Genomic DNA, 25,233 nt, shown 5'->3' with positions numbered 1-25,233 from the left:
ATTTGAGATCAAGACTATTGAATTGCTAATTCCTCTTTCTACAAAAGTCATCCTTTTCTGTTGCCTTCCTACATAGATTTAGCACGAATGCGAGAGATTATTTTTGCCTGCTTCTACCCACTCGTTGCAACTTAGCATAGCCTTTGTATAAAGACGTTATCTCATTGTACCAACCTAAATGAACGCAACAGAGGTATACGTGTAGGAAAATCAACATGATGGAAACTTTGTTTATAGGAGTAGACTTCTTAGATCCTTGGAAATAAATTGTTTTCCATTCACAAGAGCTCAAAGTATATGAGACAGCGTTTCCGGTAGATTCCACGTCCGTGAATAAACTCCGGAAGAGTCTAGAAAAAATAAGGCAACATTGATCAGTTCTGAAGAGTGGTAAGCGTCTATAAAGCCGACCTGCTTCGAGCCAAGTTTTCATTTCGACTTTGGCAAGCAACGGTGAAGAGGTCAGCAATGGGTTTCGTGAATTCGGTCATCATTTTGCTGGTCTCAACTTTATTGGCAGTTTCTGCGAATCATAAAGGTAAGTGAAGACTAAATAAAGCATAGTTGTAAGGCCACTTTTAGAACAGAAGTCATTCCGAGGATAATTTTATTTTCATAAATTGTAATGTACAATCCAATGCCAAAAAAGGCATGAAATATGAATAATTTCCTAAGTTTCAAAAAATTTCTTGATCACAAACCGCGAAAGTTTGCTTTGCAGTGTGATTTCGATTTCTGAAAAAAATGAATAAACAGCATAAATTCCAGGTGAAAGTTCACAAATACCTTAAAAGATATTTTTGCGAGGACTATTCATATCACCTGATCCTCAGTTGGATATTATATTGATAATACAATATATTGATAACACCCGATTCAGGATCAGGTGTTATGAATAGTTCTCGATAAAAAGAGATGTTAAGGTATTTGTCAACTTTCATCTGGAAATTATACTGTTTATTCATTTTTTTCAGAAATCGAAATCACACTGCAATGCAAACTTGCATGGTTTGTGATCCAGAAATTTTCTGAAACTCAGGAAATTATTCATATTTCATACCTTTGATGGTATAAAAATTATTTGAAATGCTAAATATTTTCCAGAAATTCTGAAAAATATGATTTTATAAACGTTCTCATGATTATCGTAGGAAAATGTGATCGGGCGTGTTTTATAATATTTTTGAGAAACAGGCTCAAATTAATGGGAAAGATATGGCATAAATAACGTATAACTCCGCAGTAAGCGATATATTTTTTAGTGTATTCTAACCTGAATAACCAACCATGGCATGTAACAGCCACGTTTCAAATCTGAACCACGCCAAAAAGCAACTTTGAGCATTATTTCGGTATAATGCGACTTGTGACCATTCTGTGATTGGACGCTTGGGTCGATGCGCGCGATTATTTCGGAATACTTAATTCAGTTTTTTTTATGATTAGGGCAATGATTTCATTAAACTGATTAGTAGCTAGCATAATATGCTTTACAAATATTATTATACCTTTCCAAAATTAAAGATAAAATTAACATTAAGTATTTTACCACACCATCATTTGTCATACATTAAACTGAGCGCTCACGAATAATTTTATTTCAATAAGATTTAGGTCGAAAACGAAAGGAAATATTCTAGAAATAAAAAAATACTTACATAGGCGTACCTCTGGTACTAATCAATATTTTAAAAAATAAAGCTGCCAGAAACGGTTCCGCATGCATATCAAGGAACCATTTGTACCAATCTTTATCGAAATTGGATGTATCACGGGCATATACTGTTTTTTGGTGTAAATTGATTACTCTCAACCAGGAATTTACACGAGTAAACGCCCAATATTTACGAATATTATGAATTTATTATGAACACGATAATCGTAAACGTAATGCAATAACCAATGAATGGGTGAAATACACTGAATAACGCATAAGAGGATGATGATAAAACATTACTCTGTATTAGAGAGGGTATTTGGAGTGGACGGTCATACGAGTATATTAAGACATTAGTTTATTTCAAAAAGCGGAAAAAAGTTTTTGGAAGTCGCACTGTCAAAATCGGAAAATATTTCATTGATTCTGCCACCATTGATATTAATACCAGCAATTTTAATCTCTTCTTTTTTGACAGGAACAAGGAAGAATGATAATTCTAAACCAACAGAGGACGCAGTGAAAGAGAATTCCTTCTCGATACAAGATCAGAAATTCATCTTCTTTCCTGACCAAAATGCTACTTGGAGTGAGGCCGTTGATCTGTGCCCTAAGTTAGTAAACGACAGCTATCTTGCAATGGTAGATAGAAGGGACTACCTGCAGTTTATGGCTTTCGTCTTGCATAAAAACCCTCACATTATTGAAGGTAACTGCCACAATAAATCTTGTAATTGCACAATAGATGTAGTTTAAATAAAAATTCCATTCACATTATTATATTTCTTCCATCAACTTAACGAACATGTAGGCTTCTTACTTTATTTTAAAATAATACTACCAAAAACTACAGTGGTAGCAAATATATGGCTAATTAGCGTAATTCATTTTTAATTTTGACGTACTTCGATTTTTTTGATAACCATAAAAGTGAACTAGTTCACGGGTGATGCATCTTGAGATTACTGAAGACAGTTTGTTGATTGTACGTCAAGGTACTTGGGTATTCAGTAGTATAGAATCTATACCCATTTCCCGTTATGCAGTTGAGCATAAGAACGCCATCCTTTCAGAGTACTGTAATCCTAAGATAAGTATACTGCGAACGTCCACTTATCTCATTTCCATGCCATTTCATTCAGTTTCCTAATTTTCTTCTTACGTTTATCCCTCTTTATCTACTTCACATACTTAACACTTGACGTTCGACGTGGCACTTTAAATTCAGCTATATCAAACATAAATATAATATTGAAATACGTTTGCCGTTGTGCTGCAGTCATGAGGAACGATGCTACGAGGCATCCGGTGACATGGGCGTGTAATTTGGTTTAGTACTTGGTTCCTCCTCTCCCAGTCCTACCGCAGGCGATCTTGTAGTTTAGCCAATTAACTTATGTATTCCTGTGAATGCCTTATGCATGCTTGTGAATTTTCTTAGTATTTCTAAAAGCATTTTTTTTTTATTCTAGCTTTATTGGAAGATTGCCTTCATGAGTAGTTGGCAAGTTTAATCGTTAATACGTTAATCTATGCTTCATTGCGTTGGATTCATGAAAAAAACAATTTGTTTAATTATTTTTATTTAAAATTAGCTAAGGCTATTATTTCAGATTATGAAGATCGTAGTCTAGAATCACATTTTACGCTGTTTCTTGCGCAAACAAAATTACGCGAAACTTGCCAGGATCCTCCCCTCCCCCCCAAGTGAGATTGGGTGAGATCGGCTTGACCCCTTCCCCCCCAAAAACGCCTCACATAGTTAACAGATGCCCCCTCATGATATGTTTTGTAGTTCTCCTTTCCATCCAAATACGCTTAAATGCAAATGTTTGCCTCCTAATTATTCAAAAAGGGTCCGACTCTCAATGATTCATATAGTTTTGTACAAGATACAATGTTAATCATCCCAAAAATTAAAGAATACCAGGGGATGTAATAATAAACACTAAAATTTTTATTTTTTTTCAGATAGGGGACTACTTTGGGTGGACGGAACCTACGAAGATGGTGAATGGATCTGGGAAGGAAGTAAGACCACGATCCCGCCGAAAAATAGTGTCGACAGATATCCATTGTGGACAGGCAATACTCCACGTACCGCAGAAAATTGCCTCGCGATCGAGAAAATAGAAGATGGAACCAAATCGTGCTCGGCTCTGTTTCATGCGGATGTTTGCGAGTCGCGCCACGGGTTCATTTGCAGGAAGAGGAAAATTAATTCTGCAGACGTGTAGTTGAAGTAACTAAATTTCAAGAAATCAAATGTAATGGTGAAGTCAAGAGAACTTTCAGGAGACTGTCTGATAATGGCAAGATGAAATTGAAAATAAAATTCAACTGTAACAATTTACTCATTTTCCTTTTTTAAAGATTACTTAAACTCTAAATACACAACGATTATAGAGAAAATAAATATTTTATGATGCAGTATTTTACAATGATCATCTAATTCTGAACAGGATATTTCATTTACAATGCTAGCACGATAATTTGTCATATGATGGTTAACTGAACTTTGTATTGCCATAACTGTATTACAACGTAATTATAATTGTTATTAATATAATAATATATATTACAATGACATAATTGTGGAGAGCATAGATTTGAACTAATTTTCACAATATTGTAATGTAAAATTTGCAAACAATAAATTATATTCCGCATTCCACTGTAAGATCATTTGTTGAACAATAAAATTAAATGAAAACAAAAAATTGGTTCCAGGTTTGATTAAATGGGAGTGACAATTATTTAACAGCTGCTTCAAATGGTTCAGTAATTCGTTATAATGTTTTCTTTTCTAAGCCTCTGAAAATAGCTCATATAAATTTCGTTCCATTTGTATAAGGAACATAGAGAATCTAAATTGATTGAAGACGTGATGATACATGAGGAATCTTAACCAGGGTTTCCATCTGTTGTATTTACAATTTCAACAAGCTAAAGAATGTTCGCAAAAAGTGCTGATTAAAAACCGCTGACGTTGGGGTCTGACAGAGCAGTTTCTCTATAAAAAATAACCTTTTGCTAATGGGAAAGTAATCCATCCGTACTTTTAAATACAGAGATCACATCCCAAATCCTTGTCCAGATGAAAGACTAAATGATCACTTTTATTGGACATCGCTTGCGCCTACACCGAATTCTGGCGAATCATCTTATGTAGAAAACATTATAATCCTGTGTTTCAGTGTGGAAAAAATTAGAAAATATGATTTCTGTTTTAGTACTGAAAATTTTATTCCTATACTTAAGTCAACTACAAAAATTATCTGTCGGCTTAGGTGTCCCGTCTTCCTTTTTCAAATATTCTGATGAGCCTGGGATACTAAATTCTGAAAATTAATAAAAAATTTAAAGAAATAACTTAAGGAACCATAAAAGACATCAATAATAACGCAATAGACGGGTGTGAAACAGAAATGATTCAAGGGAAACATAAGACTGTAAAATATAGTCGAGCTTTTATAAAAGCAAACACCTTATAACGCCAATTTGAAGCAAGTATTTGAAAACAAATTAAATCACTACTGACACTGGAATAGGGTGGTTTCCTATTATTTTTTTATTGCTTTAATCGAAAGATTATTACTCCTGGAGTACGTATTTCACGCTTTTAGATTTTTAAATGACAGCATCTATTTTTCGCGATTAAATGAAAAGTGAAAAATTTCAAGCGCGCGAAAACGCGACGCTTAAGTATGAATGCCGGGAAATATCTCCATACGTCGTATTTCTGGTTCCCCCTCCCGCCCGGTGAGGTGACCTTGAGGCGAGGCTTAGCGCTGATACGTCGCAGGATGCTAGCGGATAGCTGAGTACCTTGCTGGATGGTAGCGCTTGGCTTAAAAAAGGTTTATTAATACCTTATCAAACGAAGAAAACTTTCCGAACTTAGCCAGTTTTAATAGGTGATTATTAAGACATGTTTCCCTGAGCTCTGTGCCACATGCATGCATTGGTACCCTCAGACGATGTATAACTCCTATCCTCTCGTGTAGAAACTAGGTCCCTGTGACGTCATGCGGAGTGGAATCGCATGGGCGCCAATCTGGCCTTTTTCAAATGAGGATAAAATTTGACCCTTGCCATTCGTCAAAACCGGTATTTCAAAAACCAAATAATTTGTGTATTATGAATACAGTAATGGTGGGTAACGAACCGCAATCAATGCCTTTCGTTTTCTTTGATGAAGGAAACTACCCTATTCATTCTTTCTTCTCTGGATCCACCATATTTGAGCTAAATATATTAATCCTTAGTTACAGGCACCACTATTCATCGCAGACTAATTTTCGATATTGCAGAGAACAAGCTACAAATGAAATCATAGAAAAAGAAAAATTCGGGACCACACAGTCCAGGCCATGGCCAGGAGAACGTGACCAGATTTTTATAAGAAATAACAACGGTTGCAATCAGAGAAAATATTTGCGTCCCTCAAGAGATCTTAAATTAGAAGGAGCACTAATATGAGAACTTGGTCATTAAGAGTTAACAGACATTAATCCTGGACTTAATTAATAGCCTACTTAGGCCTGTCTTCCAACATCCTTAATAATAAAGGAAGATGAGTATTAAGTAGTGCACATACAGTATATAGTCACATGTATAGTTACACATCGAAAAACACAGCAGTCATGTGTTTCAGCGAAATTTCAAATTCGTAGGATTTCAAAATGAACAACAATTTAATAACATCTCCTGAGGAAGTAGGGTTTAAACTTCAGTATTTTTGGATGCTTTGATACAGTTTTCCAAAAGTGAACAAATGCTCAATTGTTGGCAGATGGAAGGGGACGAAAATGTCCACAGAAATGACGAAAACTGATATACGACTAGAATGAATTTCATTTGCAATAAATGAATACGTATAACCCCGCCAAGGGTAACTGAAGAGTGGATTGTGTCAGGGGCGGATTCAGCATATTACTTGGGGGAGTAGGGGATTCATAACCTGGGTCAGGGAGTATGGAATACCCTCCGGGAAAGATGAATGCTCTCCCGTGTAAATTTTTTTAAATGCATATTTTTGGCGCATTTTGGAGCCTATTTAATTTAACTTTCTATTCTTAAAAAAGATAAAATTAAAATGTTTTTAGACATTTAAGAAGTTTAAAAAAGGAGAAAAAATAAAAAGCCAACAAGATGTTTAACATAATTAAAAACTCTTCAGCATGCATTTTACAGTGAGGAGTGCTCCACGATAATTACAACTCAAACTTCTCTCACGTTTGGGGATCGTAGCCATGCTTTTACATTAAACCTTCTTTATTCCATTATACGGACATATCTAAAAACTATTTAACTAATAAAAATTTTTGGTAAAATTTAGGGGAGAGGGGGTCACAGTGAAAAGTGACCCCGGCGACCGCCCTCAAATCTGCCCCTGGATTGGGTAGCCCAGGTACTTAATGTTAAAGAGGATGTTAGGTCACTGACACATGAAAACCCCCTGAGGCCGATCCTTGGGGAACAAGTCAAAGGAAAGAGAACTAGTGATAAGCTATATCATATGCGTGAGACGCATAATAAAGAAAGTGTGATGTGAGACCAAGATTTAAGGCAAATGGACGCGAATTATGGCGAGTTGCTGCAAATCTATCAACGTGCTGCAAACATGAGGTCAATTTTTTTCCAAGTTTGTAGCTACAGAATACCCTTTTTTACGTAAAAATAATTGAGAATTAAGGAATGTAAAGGGAAATCTTATCTTACAAAATGTCCAATCATAAAATCTGTACGTAATCTATTAACCCTCCTAGTGCCAGACTATTTTGCCCGGTATGCTGAGGAATTCCAGGGCTTTTTTTGGCGAATTGTTAGGCTTGCGCTTAAAAATTTAAATAAAGCTTAATATGCATTTTCAGAAACTATGTTTTTTAATTTGCTCCCAAAACTCACGAGCATGACAGGTACTAAAAATAGTTACCAAAGCTACATGAAGCACAAAAAATAAAAGACGTGAGTGTAAAAAAATCCAGCCGATAGATCGGCCATCGATTCTCCTCGCACGTACCTCTCGGGCCGAAGGATCTGCCCGCTGGCACTATAAGGATTAAAAGGCGTGGTTTACCGATGAGCGTGAATTGACAAAAAAATAATGTGCGTGCATGAATCACGTCTTTCGGGCGTTAATCCGCGTTGTGTTGTCTGCGTTGTGTGAGCCCGAAAGCCGTGACTCATATGGAGAAACGTCGCGGAAATCTTAGATCCAAAATGCGTTATGCAACCCGCACCACAACAAAGCTCCTCATCCAAAGAAGCAAACCTCACTACAGCATAACTAGACTGCTATGCACCCACCGCTGGTCTCCCACGGCGACAGTCACTTGGCGCCAGTCTCATAAGATGTAATGCCAGCCAATGGCGCCAGTCTCATTTGGTGTAATGTGTAAGATGCTAACCAATTGGAAAGAAACGATGCCTCTTATGATCGACGGTTAATCTAGGAGAGAGCAGTCACGATTACACAAGGAATAGTGAAGCAAATTTACGTGGTAGAAGTAAATCAACTACTGTTTCAAAATAAGTATCCTTATTTTAGGATAAAGCAGCTCAAAAATTGAAATCAACAGGAAATATGCTTAAAATTGTTCCCCAGTGTAATCTTCCACTAGTGCATCATTTATTTGACAACAAGGTATACTTGTTACCCAGGTAATATTTTTCAGGGTAAAATACAAAGCTTAAAAACGATCATTATGTTCAAAATATGCAAACTCCATAAATAATTTACATCCAAGTAAGAAAAAATAAGATAATTAGTTATAAATCGAAGTTCTTTATTATTAAATTATCAATAGCTGCACTTTTTGAAATGAAACAATGTTGGGAATAAAAAAATTCAAGGAATGAGTTTTTACAAGATGTCTGTCATTGGTTTTAATATTTTGTACCAAGCTTTCGTCGAAAAATGAACATTCCTTTATTCTCCAATTTAAAACATTACAAATAGAGTCATCACTTAAGAATAACTGTGCCTGAACACTTTTGTAGTTCCTAGACTCAAGGAAATTTTAGTAGTGACAGTCTGATATAAGGAAAGTAGTTTATAATAGCCAGAACTTTGAGTAGCCAGTATGATTATGCTAATTTTACATTATTTTATTTTCTATTAGTTGGTATATAACACTTACATTCACACGAAATAAATCCCATTTAGTACCACTGGTATTGACTAATTTTTTTCTGCGACTGTTTCACTGTTTTTGTAGCCGCATACACTCTTTACCGGAAGCATTAAACGACAGTCTGTAGAATGTCTAACCAGTCATCGTATTTTGCGCTTACAAAACTGAGATTTTTACGACAGCACTAGCCTTTACCGAAAAATAATATTTATGCATAAAACGATTCAACCTCAACCGTACGTCATGTAACCTTTCGTCGCAATTGGTATTTTCCATTTGTTTTTATCAAATACGGTACATACGTAAATGTATCAATACAATGTCCAAGTGGTGATTATTTACAGTTAATTAATAACAAATAAGCATTTTTACCCTAATGCATATGAAAGCATAACGTTTATATTCCTACATCCTGTTGTCACACGGATAAAACTTCTGCCATCACTCAGTGCAAAACATACACATAAAATGTTTGACATAGATACGGGAGACGGAACTGCATGTGTCACTGCCTGAAACCAAACATTGCCACAAAACGGAAATTTAACATTCATGAACATTCATCGGCACGCAAAAATCACTCCCACCACGGCCGAGCGGTACGTGGAAATGCAGTGATTTGAAAACATCATCTTCCGGAAAGCACAGGTGCCTGCGCGTGAAAGACTTCTCTGACGAAAGTCGCGATAAGAAAATTTCTATAAAAGCGCGACTGCTGCGAAGCGGTGATGACATTCTTTCATCTTCGAGTGAACGCGCTGCAAGGTTCTCTCCAGCCAACTTCGCTATGGCCTCAATCCAACTGCATTTCATTCTGTTGCTGTTGTCTTTTTCGGGAGCTTGCCTCGCCCAACAACGTAAGTCAGAATATTTTCAACCGACTATTTTGTAACTATAAATGACGATTTAAGAGCGCTAATTCTCTTTGGCAATAGGCTGTAAGGAAAGATTCACTGGTTTCATGTCCAAAGCACTACAAGTACCTTTCTACGCAGCCACGGGCACGGGTGCCAAGTTATATACACTAAGAATGAAAAATTCGCCATGAATAAATCATTAGCCTTAGCCGGGAATCGATATCAGATCTCCCAAATACCGTTCACGTGTGCTAACAGTTACACCATGCCATCTTCTACCAAAGCGGGATTTTTCATGGTATAAGTCGTTTTGGTGGTGCAATTGGAAGCATACCTGACCAGCAGCCCGGAGATCCGTGTACGAATCCCGGATAAGCCGAATTTTTTCATAGCGAATATAATCCTTTGTTTAAGGCATAATGTCACTCTGATCTCGTTAAAACAGTTGAGAATTTAAAATAAAAATGAACATATTTTTTATCGCGGTTTGACCATAAGTTTAGCTATCTACATGGGGATTTCATTAGGGTGTCGTGGAATTTAATTGTGGTCTTATATTAAAAATATTTACTTTCAATACATTATACATTTAAAATACTCTGTTGAATGAGGAGGTATAACTAAGAGACAGGAATTAAATTGCAAGTATCTTTTTTAAATTTGGTACCAAGGATATTTTACAGTATGTTTGAAGTTATTTGATAAACAGAATTTACAATACAGAATTCTTTACCGTCTGAATTAAATATTTTTCTTCTTTTGTGCCTCATTAATGAAAACATATGCTATGAACTAGAAGGTGGATTCTGACTGATTCCGATCCTGACAAACACCTTTTTTAGGTCTTTAAATGTGATCACCATGCACTTATGGAGTGAAAATCAAGGATTATTATCGTGGCCCTTGAGGAGTTCACGGTCTACAGTTTTATAGTGTATTGGTTTTGCAAGGGTATAAAAAGCAGAAAGGTGGAAAATTAAACTTATACGGTCTCTCATCAAGCCAATGAAATGAACTTGCATAAGCATATGACCCTTGTACAGAACCCTTGTATAGAACTAGTAGGCCACCCGGAATTTATCGGGAATGATAGTACACTGAGAAGTGGGAAACTTGAAACTTGCATTTCATGATCATATAGGATATTTATGTTTTCTCTTTGATCGTGTCAAGGGGTCTGTCTGCCATGCTGGATGTCCAACCTCAGAAGTTTTATGGCGTGACGTAGCCAAGAGTTATGTGAGAACGACGCAAAAGGCGCGTTAGAAGCAACCAAAAGTATCACTAAGGGCTTTGAATGCATGAGATGCGCCTACGTACTAACTTTGTCCGAAATCATGCAGCCGTATAGATATAGATATTCACCACGCCCCAATTTCCTTTTAAGTGGCTTGGTTCAACCTGCGTTGAAAATTCAGTCACACAGAAATTCAACCCGAAGCACAGTGGTCCGAAATTGGAAAAAGCCGAACATAAGTTCGAGAAAGCTTTTTTTGAGTTAGAGACTTGAAACTTGGTATATATGCTCAGAAAGAATTGGTGATCATGAAAAATTAGTCAATTTTCATAGATCTCATCCGTTGCTAAGATTCAGAGGACAGAGCATGACCAAATTTCCAAAATCACGCCCGATTTCGTATTTCTTCGAAAGACGTAAGAGTTAAGCTGCTGGTAGAGTTTTGGAAGGATTTCAATGAAATAAAAAAACATTATATTCCAATAATAAGGCACTTTATCTACATATTCTATCATTTTTTAATATTTGGGTCAATATTGGTGTGTTATAATATCGAAAAATGGTAAACCCATTTTTATGGAAAAACCTGACATAAAGTAGACAATATCTTAGGCTTGTAAGATATAAGTTCTCCCATTTTCTACCAGAGTATTTACTAGAGAAAGTTTAAGAGTATAAAACAAATATCTTGGAGAAAAGTTCGTGGCTGCGAAAATTAACGTAATTTTTCGATCGCACTCAGGGGCGCCGACTTATAAAAAATATTGGGGGGGCCCATATCGGAGGTCTTTCCCCGGGAAGACGTTAAATTCAAAGTGTGTCGCAGCACCGAAACACTATCGAATTCACACCACTTGATTCAGTTAACCTGCTTAACCTTATAATTATTTGTTTTAACACATTGTTGAATTTATTTTAAAAGGTAGCTATCGTCAAACATGGGAAATAAAAATTACCAATATATATTTGTGATTTCACAAAGCATAATATAACTTAATTATTTTCTTGAATTATTGAGGGGGCTCCGCCCCCCCAAACGAATCTTTGAGGGGGCTCGGGCCCCCTCAGGCCCCATGGAGTCGGCGCCACTGAATCCGCACTTCACGTCCCGGCTTCGCGACGCGGGGGCTTAGTGACTCTGTGACACTGTCGGATATTTCAAGTCCTTTGGAACTTAATAATTTTAAATCGCATGAAAGTTTCAGAGTAGTTATATCAAACATTGGCGACGGTGAAGGGGCGATCAAAAGTTTTATTCTGCAAATCCCAGTGTAAGACTTAAGTATGTTAAAACAGTGTAAGTAAGATAAAAGTTATTTTTCCGAACGAGTACCTTCATTTTGAAAGGGTTAAAATTGTTTTTATTTTCTCTAGCCTCACAAAAATCTCAATATTCCCATTGTAAAGAAACATTTGTCAATGGCCATATCATAAATTTTTTATACCGCCTTCCGTGCTCATCATTTGCGAGCTTTATTTGCAGATATTTGCTAGTGGAAATACCCTTTTAGGCTAAGTAATTGACAAAAATTACGCGTTTCGCCATGTTTTTCTCCTCTCTGGTTGACCTTCCCTTTCATCGAATGAATACTTTTCGTAAACATGTGTGTGAATATCGCGGTAAGGGGATCAGGTTTTTTTTTACCCAAGGCCACTTCACGCTTCGAGGATTTTTTTTAAGGTACTCGAAGGCTTCATCCGGGATTCGAACCCGTAACCCTTCAATATCCACCATACGCTCCACCCATTGAGACATCGCACTCCCCTTTTTATCAACAATATAATTATTATAGTAATTAATCATTTATTGGAGTGTTTGCCAGTGAAATGAAATGCAAAATGTTTGCCCACGTTTCGATATTATATCTTCATCAGGGCTATGAATAATGGTTAAACTAAATTAATGCATTAAGAGATGAATAATTTTTAGGATGATACTTTTTACAATAGTAAAATAAAAATATAAAAAATGCTATTGTACATGAATGAAAAAGAAAAAAAAACTATTTTTCTTATCTAGCTAAAATCGATAAGCAAATTGGAAATAAGGTACGTCCAAATTCTTCTCATTTCTCGTCATTAATGTACAATAGCATTTTATATATTTTTCATTATTATTTAAAAAATGTCATTGTAAAGATTGTTCATCTCTTCATATAATAATTTATGCAACCATAATTCATAGCCCTGATGAAGATATAATACAATATAACAACGACGGTAAACATTTTCTATTTCGTTTATCTGACCTACACTCCAAGAAATAATTAATTGCTATATAAATTGAGGTCATGATGAAGAAATCGATCTATTATAATAATTATTTTTCAGGCGAGGAAAGCATGCCGCGTATCATAGACCCCTTAGACCTGGATCCACACATGAATGACCTCGACGCTGACATGAGTCATTTGAAATGGGATGAAAAGTCTCCCCAAGCAACTGGACTAACTGATGATGAGAGAAAACACATTGAAGAACACCTAAGCGTCGCCGAAAATGAGACGACAATCGAATTTGAGGGTTCCAAGTTCAGAATTCACGACAAACTGGCAGCAACTTGGGAAGAAGCTGAAGAGATGTGCTCCACATCTATTCCTAGTGGTCATCTGGCAGTTCTCAATAACATGAATGTGGTGAATTTCATTTCGAAGACTTTAATCTATTTAAAAATCGAGAACGGTAAGCTCATACCATTATAATAATCCGCAGATATTTGATCTAGAATATAAACAATGAATTAAGAGAGAAGCTTATGGGCGATTTCATGACATTTAGCTCTAATTACACCTTGACTATGCTACCGCTACTAGTGTACCGCTAAAATGTCTATAATAGCTAAGCTTCTTTGGAAGACGGTTATTATACTCAGGATCACGGAACTTACTCTTCCCAATGTTGAGTTTTTTTTCTGTCTAATTGGTCTTTAACACGTATTTTATTAATAGCGATAATTGCGGGATAGTTAAAGTCACTAGAAAATGGGACATAACTTGAACTCTCCATGTGATTTTAATCTTTCCCTTTATATTTTGAGTTTCAATATTGTAACTAATGAAAACGCTGGCTCGAGATGAGGTAAATGATATTAAGGCACTGTCGTCGTCCTTTACATTTATATGTCGTCATTTTGATCGCACTGAATGAATATTCTTCCTCTTTAGCCCCTTTTGATCGTAATTATCTTTAGCAAATGGAGTTGTGCAGGAACGACGATGCACTCCTTTTTACTGGAAATTTTTTATGATATATCTACCAGTATAAAAATAATCTTTAAATATAACTCGACTCACCAACACCATTGATGTAAAGTAGCTGTAGAAAATGCAAAATAAAGTATGGCTCAGGTTACATCTACCAAAACTGGTCATGAAAAAAAACTCTGATTACTTCCGTGGCATTCGCATAAACCTCACAACAGCAGGCACAAACGGGATGTGATATTTCATGCCCCTTTTTACATATTATAATTTTATACTTTTTTCGGAATATGCAAAATATAAAAGATTACCGAGTGTCATGAAAATATGGTGTGACCAATGAAACCAATTCTCCAAAATAATGTCTTCCTCCACGTTTGGGTGAAAATGGGATTTGCGATTTTATTCTACTTTCCTCCACCATTTCTGTTCTGAATTTCAACCCATTTAACTATCGCCCTTGCAGTATACTATAATCTTATCCTTCATATTTCCCCAAAGACGAGCGATTTTATGAAATTATTAATTGTAAACATACTACGTACAATATGACCGTGATTCTGCGAAGCAAAACCGCAGACATAAAATAAAATGTTCCAATATTTTTATTGCTAATTTTTCCTCTAAAACTGAAAAAAAACTGCTTTATTGAGCTTAATAACAAACCAACAGCATATTACTTACTTTATTATGCCACCTGAGCATTAAAAACCCAATACATTTAGGTAAATATCAATACATATTTTCAAAGCGTTGATTTAATCTAATGCCTCTCGTTCTAACACCTTCTGCCACACGCCTTTTTGAGCGGCTCGTGGGATAATATGTAGTTATAAGGTACAATTAAGACTTCTTCAAAGGGCAACCTTAGTAAATTTTATTTTCTTCCAGATCTTTGGGTCGGCGGTAAAAGCAATGGATCAAGCTGGCTTTGGGCACCTACAAATGAGACAATACCCCTCTGGTTTGATCATGGCAAATATCCACCCTGGATGTATGTGCCAGGCAGCAGAGATCAAGGTTGCGTCCTCCTTACTCCTGCCTTTTTTCCCTGCACGGCATGTTACGCTCGTTTCATGGAGAACGAATGCCATAAGAAACATCAATTCATCTGCCAAACAGGTAAGGTCTCGATTCTCTCTTGCACTCACTTCTTCAATCAGAAATTTATTTTTTGGTTGGATAGCGTGGTAGTAGGGCCGGCGCTCATATTAAAAAAAATGATCGAATTTAAGAATTCGCGGTCTCCTAATGTGCGACTTGGTGAGGATAAAATTATTTAAAATAAGTTCCAGACCCGTACGACGTCGGATAGCGTTATCTAAGGCACCTGTAGGACCTAAATGCAGTTATTTTGAATGTTTTTCGACCCGGATAAAACGTTTTCTAGGGTAAACATGAAATTTTAGAGCCCTTTGGACGAAACTTTTAACCGTATTGCTGTCTCTTGATTCCTTCATGCGGAAACGCTGCCTCAAAGCCGCCCACCGCACGCCCCCCGCCTCCCTACCCTCAGCCCGGCCGCGCGTTCCTTGATTCGCGCGGCACTCCTCAGTCACGTGGATCTTCCCTCCTTCCCTTTACATGCTGGCAGAGTGGATATATAGTGATTAATAATTACAAGCCGGTGATAATATGATTCATTTTTCAATGCAATTTTACAAAAAGCACAATTGAAGCGAAAAGAAGGAGGAAAACTAGAAATTTTCCATAGATAAATACGTTGAAACAACTGCATGAGATCTCAGTTCATTTGATGCCTAACAATCAAAGTTGACTTTTCCTCATCGGGTTAGCTTTTGCGGTGATCCTACTCTTGGTACACCACGCCGTGGTTGCCTAGTGGCCAGAGCGCTTGGCTCATGGTCTAAGGGTCCCAATTTCAAATACCGGGTGAAATCTTCGGACACCCCCAACCAAGAAATATTTTTAACTACGACGTGGCCCAGTGAAAGGAACATGCTGCCCTTGCACGCCACTAGCTTGACCCGGGGTGAACTCTACCTCCACATATGTAAACTAACTATTGGGTTGAATCACTGATTGAGAGAGGTGAAGGTAGAATGCACTCCATGCAGGGCTAAGGTGGATCCAATCACACATTCGAGTTGAGAGGGCTGTTCCTTCCTTCCCTGCCTGCCGCCTCACTACCTCCAGCTTCGAGGGTAGGCAAGGGCAGGGAGCAGCAAGTTTTTATATTTAAAAAAATTTACATTGTAAATAACCCTTTCATTATGTTTGACCCACCGAATGCGTCTTATTCTTTCTGCAAAATCAAGACACTCAATCTTGAAGGATATTCATTAGAGATACGTGAAAATCGCACTTTGGTTTTTATTTTATTGCACTTTCAATAACAGTTCATCTCATTATGTAGCGTCTATTTTTTATTTTCATAATGACGTAGATGACGATTAAATGTAGTGAAACACAGTTATGTGACAATTTACAGAATATTTTAAATAATTACATTGTAGAACAATAATAAATTAAGAAATAAGACACATAGTGGCGGAGTTATAGCTTGCCCGCGCCCACTTGTAGTTCGCGGCCACCTAGAGTCCCAGCCAACTAGCAGCTGGCCAGTCGCTCACATGCTTTAAGCGGTGAGTGTCGGCGGAGCATTTAAACTGCGCTCGGCACAAAATGTGCGAATTTTGCCGTCGAAAAGTCAGATTTGCGTAAAAATATCATAAAAGTCCAATCATCGCATCTATGTCGCATTTATTTGCGCATATCGCATCTATATCGCATTTGCGTTTTTCACGCATCTCTAATCATCATCATTATTAGTCAGAAATCCTAAAATTGGTTTGACGTAGCTCTCCATTCTGCTCTCTCAGCCGCTAGCCTTTTCATTGCGATGCATTTCTTCTCTTTTACATCCTTTAAGGTTGTTTTCATCAGGCTATCACGTCTCAGCCAATGCGGCAAGCTAAATTGTCCCGTATTCTCCTTAAGGTTTTAAGAAGACTTACCTTTTTCCCACTCAAAGAATCACTAAATTGATATCTTAAACCTCACTCTTAAAGGTTCCCATATGCAATTTGCACGTAATTTCTCTATCTAACGTCTTATGATAATGGAATGGTGAAAAAAATGAGAAAAATTCCAACTGTCTGGCTGAGGTCCGAATATATCCCACCACATGCCAGTGGACACGGCAAGCGGGGTGGTGAGTACACGTAGTATGCAACCAATATTTCTTCAAAGAGTTTTGTACGGCTTCCTATGGTCAAATGAATTATTTCAGTACGACCAGGATTATTTTAGCGGCCGCAGACTTTTCCCTTTCCCATCCCTATTCCTCATTTCCTACGCATAGCTCCTTTTACCTTCAGGTTCTTTTTGTACTTAATGCTGGTTGAATGGTACAAGAAGAATGGAGAAATAGGACCCAAGGAGGGCCCTTTGAAGGATACAACACAACGGGGCCGAGACCTAGTACTTGAACTGATACGCCCGGACACCGGGGGAGGGGAGTGGAATGGGAAGGAAAAAGGAGCGACGGGCTCCTACCGCGCGCCGCCGCGGTAGGAGCCCGTCGACGCCTCCAGGGTAAACATAGGGAGGGAAGGGTGGGATTGGGAATACCCGTGCCGCTATGAGAACAAAGGGGCCCATTACTAGCAAAAACATACTTTGTTTTACAAACGAAATTGGAAGATTTTTCTATGAATAGAAAAATTCAAAAATCATTTTGTTGGAGGGTTGAATGGTACAATTGGATAGCCCTTTATTTTTTCATTTTGGAGACTGGAAATGCGAGCAAACTTTTATATAGTTTCATAAAACTTAAGCAAACAAACCGGATAAAAATCTTATCGGACTGATGTTATGAACTTTTTAACCGTAAACATGCTTCTAGTAACATGATAATGATTCAATGAAGCAAACCTGCACAATATTTGAACTGCTGCTGAATCACGCATGAAAAATTTCAAAGTAGTTATATCGAAAATTGGCGACTATGAAGGAGCGATCCACAGTTTTATTCTGAAATTCCTAGTATAACGCTTTTGGTGATAGAAGTTACTTTACCGTACGGGTGCCTTCATTTTGAAAGGGTAAAAATTGTTTTTATGTACTCTAGCCTCCCCTAAATCTCAATATTCCGATTGTTAAGAAACATTTGCTAACGGTTATATCATAAGTTGTTAATACTGCCTTTCGTGCTCATCATTTGCGAGCTATATTCGCAGATTATGATCTATCTTTTCAAATGGAAATGCCCTTTTAGGCAGAGTATTTGACAAAACTTAAGCGTTTCGTAATGCTTTTCTCCACACTGGTTGACCTTCCCTTTAAACAAAAGACTGCTTTTCAGGATGATTTGATAAAAGACATGCCCACGGTATCGTGGAATGATCCAGAAAAAATGGTCGCTAGATCGCTTATAAAGGAAAAAGTGAAATTTAACGGGTTGCAGTCTATTATGGATTATATGAAGATGCATTGGGATTTTATGAGATCAAGTCATTTAAATGCATCGGATATTGGCAATTAGAGAATGAATTGGAACAATTATAGCATGCGTAAAAATGTTTATATTTACTGGATAGTGATGTTTCTCTCATGTCTAAAGTTATTTATAATCAGTTTTGCGGCCATACGGAAGTCGTTGACACAATGCATCAATTATTATTAGAGTCTCTGAATATCTTTGCACCGAAACTGTAGTCATAAATTTACGAGAAAAACATAAATATGACATTTTCCTTCGAAATGACCGAGTTATATGCTGCTCTATGGTAAACATGATGATGCTCATGAAACTAATCTCTGAACTTGTCCACATTCATGCCTGAGATCCTGATTGTATTTTAGTGTTCATGTCTGTGTAAAGGTTTTTGTGTTTCTGTTTTTCGCTACGCTGCTCTTAGGGGTGCTAAACCCAGAGAATACACTAACTTATATTTTATTCTATATTTTTAGATTACAACGTCGGTTTCCAGGGACTGTTCCCACCAGAGAACACAACGGTATCTAGTGTGGAAGAAGAATTACCCCCTCCTTCACCTTCTCCTTCACCTTCCAATAAAAGAGCATGGATTCAGATGGCTATTAACATCGTGAATAGAGCGAAGGTCATTATTCAAGCAGCTTGGAGCAGGCTCAGGATTTGGTTTCCTGGACACTGAAATTTCTACTACTCAATGGGGGTGCTGTATGAGTGATATTTAGAAATATTCATAACGAATAAAGGCCCTCCCGTGGAGTTTCACTTGTAATTAATCTGAGAAATCTTGAAATACTAATATGTATGTTATGTACAAGCTTTAAAAAATCCTACATGAAGATCGCATTTCCAGGGGCTTGAAGTTTTACTTCTTGACTTATTGTATCATCGTACAAAATATTTTCCTTCACCAAACCTCCTCTTTTAATTACGAATTGTCAGTATCTAAGGTATCCAACTTATGCTTGTAAAACCTAGAGATATAATGACCTTTATAAAGGTAAAACTTGACAATTGCTGATAGAAAAGGCATTGGAATACCTTTCCGATTAGAAATTATGAATTTTTATCTTTATAACGACCATTGCCTATTTGAAAATATGAATTGGAAATTTTGAAACGAAGATGTTGAAGCAGATTATTGGAACAATATTTTCCCCTATTATATTTCCAATTCCTAGCTTGCAATTGAATAATATCTTAACTGTGTAGATAGTATCTCTTTTTGAACAAGCCTGTTTCCTAAAATTTATTGTATGGGACGATATTCGCTAGTTTTTAGCGCATTGTGCAACAAGGTATAGAAAAAATATTGCCTAATGTTCGATATTGAATGTTTGTTTTGAATAATTCTCTAAATCAAAGTTAATGTCATAAGGTATGTTTCCACCTTTAAGTATTAATCAATGCTTTTATTCGATGATAATAAATGATAAATAAATAAGTTGATAAATAAAATAAAATAAATAAATTACTATAGCTGTCGTTTGCCTCCTCTCCTTTATTTCCTTAAGTTTCAAGGAAAATCAACTTTTCGAAATTTCCAACTTCTACAGTGTGTCTTCCCGCACTGCATTGCAAACTCACAGTAATTAATACTTCCAAATAATGTTTTTTTTGTAATTTTACATTTGACTCACAGTACGTTTTTGGTACATTGGGATTTCTTCATTTGATTTTCAGCTTACCCACACAATCTCAGGGTTTCTGGCGTATCTCACATAATATCATAAGTAATGCACTACAGAACAACTTAAGAGTAAATGAAAAATTATAAAATTTGAGTATTACAACACGCACAACGGTATTTGGGAGGAAGAAACAAACTCCATGGTTGTAAACTTGCATTCAAGTCAAATAAAAACACTAACGATTGATACTCTTTAAATCGTTGGAAATGGCGTCACACAATTCTAATCGAATAGTCGTAGAAGCGAAGGTCAATTCGAAATCCAGGAAAAACCGAAATAGTTATCTTAATCCGCAGCAAAGCAGCAAACGTCTTTTTTTACTAGCCATATTGAGATGGAATGGAAGATTGTAAGGCAGAAAGCGATTAAAAAAAATCCGATGGTCGACTGTTTTCTAACCTTCACATTCTCCATTTACTTTTGTTGTCCTTCACTGTGTTTTACTGCGGCAATGTTTACCATTTCTCGGTAATAAATCACGCCATTAGGTTCAGAGGGCCGGAAGTAAACTTTAAAATCCACATCCCCCTCCGTCCTGCGATTCAACCTCACCCTTCCTGTCGAAAACCTCGTCTTCGGTCGTTTATTTTCGGCTCGTACCTACGCTTTACGTGTTTCCAAACAGCGTCTCAAGGGCAGGTAGAGTTTCGGATTTCGCCAGGGTTAAAACCCCCAAAAATCGTAAGATTTGTAATTGGTGCGCGGTCTCTAACGAACATTCATGGCCGCGTAGAATTCCAAGGCGAAATTGTCCGCTTGATCCAATGGGAGTTCATAGAGGACGCATCAGTTGGTCCAGTTGAAGCTTGATATAAGAGGCGTGTTCAGAAGATCTCGGGAACTAAATTTTTTAATTTCTCGCGAGTTAGGAGAGTCCGATAGTCATTTTTTTTATCGTGTCGGAGTACATGCTGCTGAAGTATGATAGAATTTTCAGCTCTATTCATTGTTTAATTTGTATGCGGAAGCCGCTAACGTGAGGAGTGTTTTCTTATGAGATCGGCGATTTTTGGCTCACGTTTCATTTCTTTTTCTTAAATTTTGGCCAAAAACTACACTCTCACTATGTCGGAGCCTCCATATTCGCCAGATATGGCTCCGTGTGACTTTTTTGTATATTCGAATCTGAAAGAAGGGATGTTTAACAAAAATAGACGACATTAAAAGAGCAAGAGCTAAAGGCTATCCCACAGATTGAGTTTGAGAAGTGTTTCGAAGATCACAAGATGTGCTAAGAGATTTTATGTTGCCACCTTCAAAATAGTCCCCATTTTAATGGAGGCGGCAACATAAAGATAGACAAAAAATAAAGAGGTTAAATTTTTTTCAGAAAAAATTTGGAATCTCCGTCATTTTCAGAATATGCCCGATATTCTGCCATTTCGGGTGGCTTTTGATCGGTTAAACAATTCCGCGACGTGGTGATGAGCGCCGAGCGATTCATTTGTTCCAAATGTTTGATATAAAGTACTTAGACTTACGAGCGTTGAAAGGTTATTGATCATCCTGGTAAAAAGCCCTATTTCCCCGGAAAATTCAAATCACTCCACCGTCAGTGAAGCGAGAGGCAACATCTTAGGCAAAATCATTCGAGTGCGCAGTAGGTACAGCTCATTTGCTAGCGAATTTGAGAATTTTCTCTTTTAATATTGGTATCATGATCACTTGTACTGACAAAAACGGTGACTCTGTACTTTAAACTCAGCCAAAATCATGACTACCTATTAATTTCAAATTTTCTTATAGCCCATATCGAAAAATATGAAGAGTAGTATAGGGATATCCATGAACGAGAGGATATGGGTGAATACACAAGTCTAGGTGTAACAATAATAATTATGTGGAATTAGAAAAGTTTATTTTGTATGAATGGGTGAGGGCTGATTTCAACGCACGTTTAGCAGTAGACGTGTGAGTATTCAACTCATTCAGGGTAGCAAGACCCACTTCAAACTTAAGATTTTTATTTAGGGGGTCGCGAAAGTCTTTTTCCTGGGTGCCTCAGATCAATAACGAAGCGAAAAAAAATACGACCGTGACAGGACTCGAACCTGCAATCTTCGGATCCGAAGTCCGACGCCTTATCCATTAGGCCACACGATCTAATATAGATAATTGGACAATAGATATGTTTTCACAATTACGAGACACGGTTGAAAAAAGGTGGGGGTTTGCCACTGAAACGTATGTGTAATTTATCAAATTTTTACTTTGTATTGAATCATGCGCGAATATTTGCGTAAAGCATAAGTGATTATTTTGATACTTGATTTGAAAATTGAGTGGGTGCTGGCCATGATTAATAAGAATCTCAAATATAGATTACATTTGGATTTAAATCACTCCACCATCATTATAAAGGTAGAAATGCTACATTTTTTACACAAATGAATCCCAGGATTGCATCTAGTTACACATAATCTATTTTAAACATGAAAGAATACAGATTTAAATTTTGAGATGCTGGCAAATAGTGTTAGGGTTCTACATAAATTTAAAACCACTCAAAATTTTAAAATAATACGTTCGTTTTTAAAAAATACGAAAGACGTCGCTGTAAAGGACGGTCGAGTGGCAGTGATGTGTCCCTTTAACTTAAATGGGAATGATTTTTTAAAAACTGAGCTATCGCTTCAATTAGGTGATTCCTATCGAAATAGTCCAATCGACAAACATTGAAAATGGCCGAATAGAGGAAAAATTCTTGCAGCCGTAAATTTTTTGAGGAGTTGTAGGCCACATGAAGGCACCAAAAAAGCAATTAATCCTTGATGGGACAGAGGAGGTCATGGATAATCCTCGAAGATCACTTTTTACGTTTTTTGACGATAACTCGGCTAAATTTTTTTTCTTTTGCCTATGACATATAGGTTATGATTAGAGTGAGTGAGCTCTATATTTTTTAGCTTTTTCTATTTCACTTGTTTAAACAAAAGATCTGAACTTTCTTCAAACACGAGACGTTCTTGAATTGATAAGGGATGTTTTTCAATGATGTCTATGACATGGGTTTGAAAGGCTAATTAGAGATCATAGGAGTTGACCGAAGGAAGGATACGTTCACCCTCAGCTCAAAGAAAACATTATGAAAATCTAGTTTTGTTTGTGATGGGAAGTATTTTTTTTTCAAACTCATTCCATAAAATAATATTTTTAACGTACAGAGTGACTAATTGTGTGCAAAGAGGAATTCCTTTCTGAGTTCCCAAACACTGGGTAGTTGTGGGAAAAAATGCTATAATGGAAATTAACTTTTTATAAAAAAATGATGGTTTGACGCCTGACTTGGTAAATTGCTTCATGTTAAATAAAAAATTTAAATTTCACATGTGATTTTAGTAATAAGTAAAACTTAGTATTTTTTTACACATACGAATCCAAGGATAGCATCCAGTTACAAAGACTCACAGGCAAAGCTCTAGTAGATTTCGGATCAGATAAAGTGATTACGAGTGTATCCACGTGTCCGTATTGCACTGAAAAACTGGTGCAACTGGGAAAGAGTCGTGAACGAGATCATTGGCATCTGACAGTAGCCAATTCAAAATTTAAGATCAGCGAAATTTTCTGCGGATTCGAAATTGACATTTTAACTATGTACAGTAAGATGGCTCGTTTAGGAAACATAATCGCTTCCTACTACGTAGTGAGCACAACTTCCTTAGAATGATCTGCATGCTTTAATTGCGAAATCGGTCAAATTGTCTCTCGAGCATTTGATCTTGTATTGATAGGTTGAATCAAATTAGAATAATGAAATGAAATAAATTTCCTCGGCTAAAGCCGAGATTTAGTGAAATCACTGCTATTTAATGGATAGAATGAACCCAAGAAGGCTTTTTAGTATCCTTAAAGTAAAAATAACATCTGTTCGGATGAAAACATTTATTTATTTTCCATATAGAAGAAAAGAGATGAAATGCTATTGATAGCAATGAAATTACAAACACACGAGCGGATAACAAATAACATCGTAAGAAAAATATACTCTGAGATATTAATGAGATACTCTTTTGGCTTTAATATCATAAAAACTCTTAAATTTAATGTCTTTAGTATCGATTTAGACAAATGTTTGGTATATTCAGAATAAAACAGTGACATATTCGATAAAAAGAAGTAGACGAACTATCAGTGAGGAAAATCTTCCGATATAATTGAAAGAGCAAAAAAATGAGGGTAAATAACGACACTCAGTTACAAGCTGTATGTAAAGTTGAAAATGCATTAGTACCATTAGCCCTGCTTTCTTCCTCCATCTACTTCGCTTCTCCTACGTCTTTCTTTCCGAAATTTTTGACGACCATTCGATGAATACCATTTCATTGTATTAAAATGCACTGGTTCATACTTTATGATTAGCAATTCTGATAGATATCTAAGAATAAAGAGGATATATTTTTTCTTTTATCGATCCATCGCCAGATTGTTCAACTATGAGCAACAAAAAAATCGACTGCCTTGAGCCTTTCGTGGATGAGTAGATGACGCCACGCACTCCCGCCGAGCGGGTCACCAACTTACCGAAAAATGACATAACACAAATGTACTCTTGAAGATGTTATATTTTATTTAATACCTTTGGGATTTCTCACATATGCCACTCCAAGTAGAGTGGCACTTAAGTGGTTAATGCATTTCCTGCGACGCTGCTTACCTCGAGATATTTGATGCCAGAATGCTTTCGAGGATCACCTTTAAGGAAGGGACGTTTTAGCACACACAGTTGGTTCCCACGTCACAATTTCATGCCCGGGTGATCAATCTCAGAGAAAGGGCCTATGCGGACAGAAGATATGATGGGACAGCGACGACAAAACTATAGGTGCCGAAACATCCAAGCCACCAAGGATGACTCGTAGCAATAATTTTTAATTAACAATCACTCAAGCGAGATCATTCGATGATCACTCTAGATTAACGTTGCCTGGATAGAGTGCTTGTGACGGCTATGATGCTCCGGACGAGGAGGATTACGGTTTAATCCACGCGA

General features: G+C 36.8%; 2 protein-coding genes and 1 non-coding gene across 3 annotated transcripts; 2 read left to right on the top strand and 1 right to left on the bottom strand.

Moving 5' to 3' along the window:
• Window positions 1-438: 438 nt before the first annotated feature.
• LOC124155049 lies at window positions 439-4,329 on the top strand. The gene is made up of 3 exons (XM_046528793.1): window positions 439-538; window positions 2,136-2,366; window positions 3,629-4,329. Exons 1-3 carry the CDS (start codon window positions 469-471, stop codon window positions 3,892-3,894), a joined length of 567 nt encoding a protein of 188 aa, XP_046384749.1. The 5' UTR covers window positions 439-468; the 3' UTR covers window positions 3,895-4,329.
• A 5,203-nt stretch (window positions 4,330-9,532) lies between these two features.
• Window positions 9,533-20,028, top strand: LOC124156072. The gene is made up of 4 exons (XM_046530382.1): window positions 9,533-9,653; window positions 13,222-13,572; window positions 14,982-15,212; window positions 19,026-20,028. Exons 1-4 carry the CDS (start codon window positions 9,584-9,586, stop codon window positions 19,229-19,231), a joined length of 858 nt encoding a protein of 285 aa, XP_046386338.1. The 5' UTR covers window positions 9,533-9,583; the 3' UTR covers window positions 19,232-20,028.
• Window positions 20,029-22,270: 2,242 nt separating this feature from the next.
• Trnar-ucg lies at window positions 22,271-22,343 on the bottom strand. The gene has a single exon. It is a non-coding gene; the product is annotated as a tRNA-Arg (tRNA).
• Between the last annotated feature and the right edge of the window lie 2,890 nt (window positions 22,344-25,233).

This window comes from Ischnura elegans, chromosome 3, assembly GCF_921293095.1.
Source record: "Ischnura elegans chromosome 3, ioIscEleg1.1, whole genome shotgun sequence".
NCBI classification, from domain to species: domain Eukaryota; kingdom Metazoa; phylum Arthropoda; class Insecta; order Odonata; family Coenagrionidae; genus Ischnura; species Ischnura elegans.
Note: the sequence above shows the minus strand (reverse complement) of the source record. Positions and strands in the feature narration are given on the sequence as shown.

What these genes read in the sequence shown, in the direction of transcription:
- LOC124155049 (XM_046528793.1), top strand. Translation starts at nt 469, where the DNA reads ATGGGTTTCGTGAATTCGGTCATCATTTTGCTGGTCTCAACTTTATTG. An exon ending in AGTTTCTGCGAATCATAAAG is followed by an intron (nt 539 to 2,135) that starts GTAAGTGAAGAC and finishes CTTTTTTGACAG; the next exon opens with GAACAAGGAAGAATGATAAT. An exon ending in AAACCCTCACATTATTGAAG is followed by an intron (nt 2,367 to 3,628) that starts GTAACTGCCACA and finishes ATTTTTTTTCAG; the next exon opens with ATAGGGGACTACTTTGGGTG.
- LOC124156072 (XM_046530382.1), top strand. Translation starts at nt 9,584, where the DNA reads ATGGCCTCAATCCAACTGCATTTCATTCTGTTGCTGTTGTCTTTTTCG. An exon ending in AGCTTGCCTCGCCCAACAAC is followed by an intron (nt 9,654 to 13,221) that starts GTAAGTCAGAAT and finishes ATTATTTTTCAG; the next exon opens with GCGAGGAAAGCATGCCGCGT. An exon ending in CTATTTAAAAATCGAGAACG is followed by an intron (nt 13,573 to 14,981) that starts GTAAGCTCATAC and finishes ATTTTCTTCCAG; the next exon opens with ATCTTTGGGTCGGCGGTAAA.